Source organism: Ictalurus punctatus, chromosome 15 (genome assembly GCF_001660625.3).
Source record: "Ictalurus punctatus breed USDA103 chromosome 15, Coco_2.0, whole genome shotgun sequence".
Classification (NCBI taxonomy): Eukaryota; Metazoa; Chordata; class Actinopteri; order Siluriformes; family Ictaluridae; genus Ictalurus; species Ictalurus punctatus.
In genome coordinates, this window is record NC_030430.2 from 12,615,255 (window position 1) to 12,620,460 (window position 5,206).

Below are 5,206 nucleotides of genomic sequence, written 5' to 3' on the forward strand. Positions count from 1 at the left end.
CGGGAAAACCCCTGCCCCGCCTCGGGAATCCCGCCTCCACCACGAGTCGACTCCGCCGGCCGTCACGCCTTCACAAACCCCCGCACTCTTCCATTTATAACACGTTCACCTCACCCTAGCCACAATAAAGCACCGTCTGCAACCATCCTTTGGTCTCCTGTGGGTCTGTACGCCGCCCTTCCCCGGGCTAATTCCTCACAACTGGTGGAGGATGCAGGCGTAGTACAGACCCGCCTACCACACACAAAAAAAAAAAAAAAAAAAAAAAAAAATTTATAAATAAACCCGCGAGAGAGAGAGAAAAAAAAAAAAGGGAAAACCCCCCCCAAAATGGACCGCACCCTGCAATACCTGCTGGAGGCCAGCCTCCAGCAGCACGCTGTGACACAGCAGCTCGCCGAGAGCCTTCAGGTCGCCATACAGACACTGATCGCCATGAGGACTGAGGCCCCCGCCGCCTCCGTGCCTCTCCCCGACGCAAGCAGTGAGATCCGCCGCCTACTACCCCCCCTCGGCCCCGAAGAGGACCTCGAGGCGTACTTCGAAGCCTTCGAGAGTATCGCCCGCCGGGAGCGGTGGGACCGTGAAGATTGGCCACGCGCCCTTGGCCCACTACTCACGGGAGAGGCCCGAACAGCCTACTATGCCCTCGAGCCGGAGGAGGCCGCAGACTACCTGGCGATGAAGGAGGGAGTCCTGGCATGGTGTGGCCAAACCCCTGGCCAGGCAGCTACTGAATTCCATCGCTGGGTTTATCGACCAGGTGCCCGACCACGGTGCCAGATGAGCGCCCTCATCCGGATCACCAAACGATGGCTCCGGCCGGATCGGCATACCGCCTCGGAGGTGGCAGAGAAAGTGGCGGTCGACCGTTTCCTGAGGGCGCTACCACGGGCAGAGAGACAGGCTGTGGGGGCACACGCCACAACTACGCCCCAGGAACTCCTGACTGTCCTGGAGCGAACCTTGGCCACCCTGGAGCTCGACCCCGGGGAGCAGCAGCACCTCGATTGGCCCCTCGGTGCCCAGGGCCCCCGGTCCGACCGCCAGACCCGGCCCTGCATCTGGAGGAACCCCCAGGGGGCGCCCACTTGGGAACACCCCCGAGATGAGTCCATGCCTACAGAGCCGGAGAGGGAAGCCGCCCGGCTGCTGACAAAACCATGGCTCGCAGGCTGCGCCCTCCATCAGCAGCAACCGCCGGAGGCGCCCTCCTTGACGGTGTGGGTCGAAGGGAGACCAGTAACCGCCCTACTGGACACCGGGAGCACGGTGACCCTCGCCCAGCCGTCCATCCTGCCTGACGGGCGCCGCCCAAGCGGGACGCTCACCATGACCTGTGTCCATGGGGACACCCGGGAAGTCCCCGCAGCCGAGGTCCAGATCCGGGGCGAAGCCGGCACCTGGCCCCTTCAGGTCGGAATCATCCCCAAACTCCCCGTGCCCCTCCTCCTGGGACGAGACTGGCCCGGATTCCGGGTGGTACCGAGAGCCGAGCCCCGGAGATCGCGGCGACGTGTGAAGGGGCAAGCAAGGATTGACAGGGTGGGCCCCATCGTCCGGGAGGCTGGCCTGACAGCGAACCCAAAGAAATGCCACCCAGGGCTGACGGAAGCCCAGTACCTGGGATACCGCATCGGACGGGGAATGCTGAAGCCCCAACTAAAGAAGATCGAGGCTGTGAAGGACTATCTGCGTCCGACATCGAAAAACCAGGTACGTGCCTTCTTGGGATTGGCGGGCTACTACCGCAGGTTCGTGCCTAACTTTTCTGCTGTAGCCTCTCCCCTCTCAGACCTTACAAAGAAGGGCCAGCCAGACCAGGTGAGGTGGACAGCCGATGCAGAAAGGGCCTTCCAGGCCCTAAAAGGAGCCCTCACCGACACCCTCTGGGCCCACCACCGAGCGGCAGTAGGCTCGGAGCTGAGGGGGGGGTACTGTCGCGACCGGCAGAGTGCCGGCGCACATAAGAAGGAAATCGCTCCTTCTCCAACTGCCGCACCGGCACGACGTGGGCAGCTTCCTGCCGAACATTCCGCCAGCCGGAAGGACCGCCGCGGCAGGGCGGGGCTGATGCGACTCCGGCCAGCGATTGGCGGATCCAACGGGGAAGTCCCACCACTCAGGCGACGGCGGAGGAGGATAAAAGGGCACGCTTCCGGCCGGGAAGGGGAAGAGAATATCGTGGCGTCAAAACGGACTCCGTGCGTGTTTGCAGCGATTCGCAACCTCCGATCACGACGGTAACCTCACGCCCCACGCTAATTTCTCTCTCTCTCTCTCTCTCTCCCTCTCTCCAGGAGGCGTAAGCGCGGACGAGACCGCCGGATAGTGAGAGTCGCACACACGGAGGACGCCGGCCCGGGAAAACCCCCGCCCCGCCTCGGGAATCCCGCCTCCGCCACGAGTCGACTCCGCCGGCCGTCACGCCTTCACAAACCCCCGCACTCTTCCATTTATAACACGTTCACCTCACCCTAGCCACAATAAAGCACCGTCTGCAACCATCCTTTGGTCTCCTGTGGGTCTGTACGCCGCCCTTCCCCGGGCTAATTCCTCACAATATATATATATATATATATATATATATATATATATATATATATATATATATATATATATATATATAGGGTAAATGGCGCACTTATATAGCACTTTTATCCAAAGCGCTTTACACTGTGTCTCATTCACCCATTCTCACACGCCAATGGTAGCAGGGCTGCCATGCAAGGCGCTAGCTTACCATCGGGAGCAACTTGGGGTACAGTGTCTTGCCCAAGGACACTTCGACATGTGGAGTCACGTGGGCCAGGAATCGAACCACCAACCCTACGATTAGTGGACAACCTGCTCTACCACCTGAGCCTGTGTGTGTGTGTGTGTGTGCGGCAAACAGGCATATACAGGGTTAGGCAGGAATCAAAATCGCGGTCACAGAAAACAGGGTCGAAACATGAAACTATGACTGGGAACTGGGAGCCGAAAACACCAGCATGGTCAAAGAGAACTAATCTACCGTTAAACTAAATTAATCTATCGAGGTACGTAACATCCACTATCTAACTATATTAACTATAATACTCCATGAGGTGTATAGTGAAGCGAGCGGTATACATCCTGAACATAATCAGCGTTAAGTGCTTCTAGCTGAAAACAATGACGGCACACCCTTGAACAACAACCAATGACAGAACAGGGAGGAGACAGAACAGAAACAAAACAAATGCACGTGTCCGTGGTAAACAATATCACATTTATCAACATTCGTTGAGCGGGCGCTTGCTGAGCACTCGCACACCTTGCCCGTGCACGTGCATGCCCTCCGGCTCTCCAAGCGCGCTGCCTAAAGGGGAGATCGTGACATAACACCCCCCCCAAGAGTGCTCCTCCTGGAGCACCACAAAACACTCCTCTCCATTGGCGGTCCGTGGTCGTCCGTGTCATCGGAACTTGGTCATCCGTGTCAGCAGACTCGGACATCAGAGGAACTTGGTCGTCTGTGTCAGCAGAGTCAGACGTGAGCGGAACTTGGTTGTCCGTGTCGTCGGTGTCCACCATGAGCAGAACCTGGTTGTCTGTATCAGCAGACTCTGGTGTGATCAGACCTTGGCTGTTCGTGACCTCAGCTTCAGGCATGGGCAGAACCTGGTTGTTACTGACTTTGGCACCGACCTGGGACAGGAATTTGACGTGAGCAGGGCCTGGGTTGGCCGTCTCTTCGACCTGGGTCAGGAACTTGGCATGAGCAGAGCTTGGGTTGGCAGTCTCTTCGACCTGGGTCAGGAACTTGGCGTGAGCAGAGTTTGGGTTGGCCGACTCTTCAACCTGGGTCAGGAATGTGTCTTGGGAGGCCATCTCTTCAACCTGGGACAGGAACTTGGCATGAGCAGAGCTTGGGTTGGCCGTCTCTTCGACCTGGAACAGGAACTTGGTGTGAGCATAGCTTGGGTTGGCCAGTTCATTCTCCAAGCAAGCGTGCTGTCTAAAGGGGAGATAGATAGATAGATAGATAGATAGATAGATAGATAGATAGATTCAGTTGATCTCACTGACCATGGCAAGGTTGCTGGCTTCAGTATTTCAGAAACTGTTTATCCTTGGATTTTCTGTGTAAACCCTGTTGAATGGTGTGAAAATCAAGAAAAAATGAGTGCAAATAATAAAACGTGCTGTATATACCTAATCTTTATGTTACACTAAAAGGAGATTATTTAGAGAAGGCAAAACATTAAAATTGTTCTTGTTGCTCTCAAAATCTACGGAAGCCCTAAACGGCCATGCATTTTTTCTTTTTTGTGATCTCAACATAACAAAAGTTGTTTTCTCGTGATCCCGACATTTTTTCTGCATACTTGACATCCATCGTCCCGAAGTCAATGTGTGTTTTGAATGGGTTTTTGGTGAAATGCCTGAAATAAGGTCTGTGGTTAACACGATCTCAAGATATATTCACATTTTATTCTACGACATAAAATACATCAGTAATACTCCATTCATGATTTTGTTAAGCTTTTATGGGTCTTGAAAAAGCTGGTTGCTAACAAGTGGCTAAATGGGACTACAGAGATTATAGGGGACATTAAACATGATCATGCCAAACAGGAAAACTACTACAGACTTGTGTTGATTCTTGCTCTCTTGAAAACTATTTCATCTCAAATTTTCCAACTTGTAGATTTATCAGTTTATAGGATTTTCCAATTGTAGTGTTTTTTAAAATAAAGATTGAAAGAGTTTTAAGAAGTGTAGCCATAGTATAGTTTGTTTATAGCCTAACATAAGCTTTTTACTTGTGACAATTGTATTTAGACTTCAAAATTCATAAAAGTGATGTTCATTTGTGAAGATTATCTTGATGAACAAAACATGTAAGAATCATAAACTTTTGTTGGTAACAGAGCTTATTTTCTGCAAAAATCCAGGGAACCAGAGTGATGCTAACTTCCAGGTTGGCCCACAAAAATGTCATCCCTGCAGGATTGACGACTTCCACATTACTGTCTGACATTTGAGAAGGGGACACCCCTCTCTCTTAGCAACTTTTGATATGTCGAGACCACGATAAAACAACTTTGCCTTTCAAAGGGAACTTCGACGTTGCGTTTGACATAACACTATGGGGAGCGCCTCTCGCACGTGACGGGCATCTGAAGCTTGTGTAAAATCATGCCTATTTATAGGCCTGCCTTGATCAGGTGATCTGGCA

At 53.1% G+C, this 5,206-nt stretch overlaps 1 protein-coding gene across 1 annotated transcript; it reads left to right on the plus strand.

The window, feature by feature from the left end:
• The first annotated feature begins 1,084 nt into the window (after positions 1-1,084).
• Positions 1,085-2,507, plus strand: LOC128635128 (uncharacterized). The gene is made up of 2 exons (XM_053686304.1): positions 1,085-2,204; positions 2,301-2,507. Exons 1-2 carry the CDS (start codon positions 1,117-1,119, stop codon positions 2,479-2,481), a joined length of 1,269 nt encoding a protein of 422 aa, XP_053542279.1. The 5' UTR covers positions 1,085-1,116; the 3' UTR covers positions 2,482-2,507.
• Positions 2,508-5,206: the final 2,699 nt, after the last annotated feature.

Excerpts from the sequence above, each read along its gene's own strand:
- LOC128635128 (XM_053686304.1), top strand. The coding sequence starts at position 1,117 with ATGCCTACAGAGCCGGAGAGGGAAGCCGCCCGGCTGCTGACAAAACCA. Across the intron at positions 2,205-2,300 it reads GTGGCGTCAAAACGGACTCC|GAGGCGTAAGCGCGGACGAG; the intron begins GTGCGTGTTTGC and ends CCCTCTCTCCAG.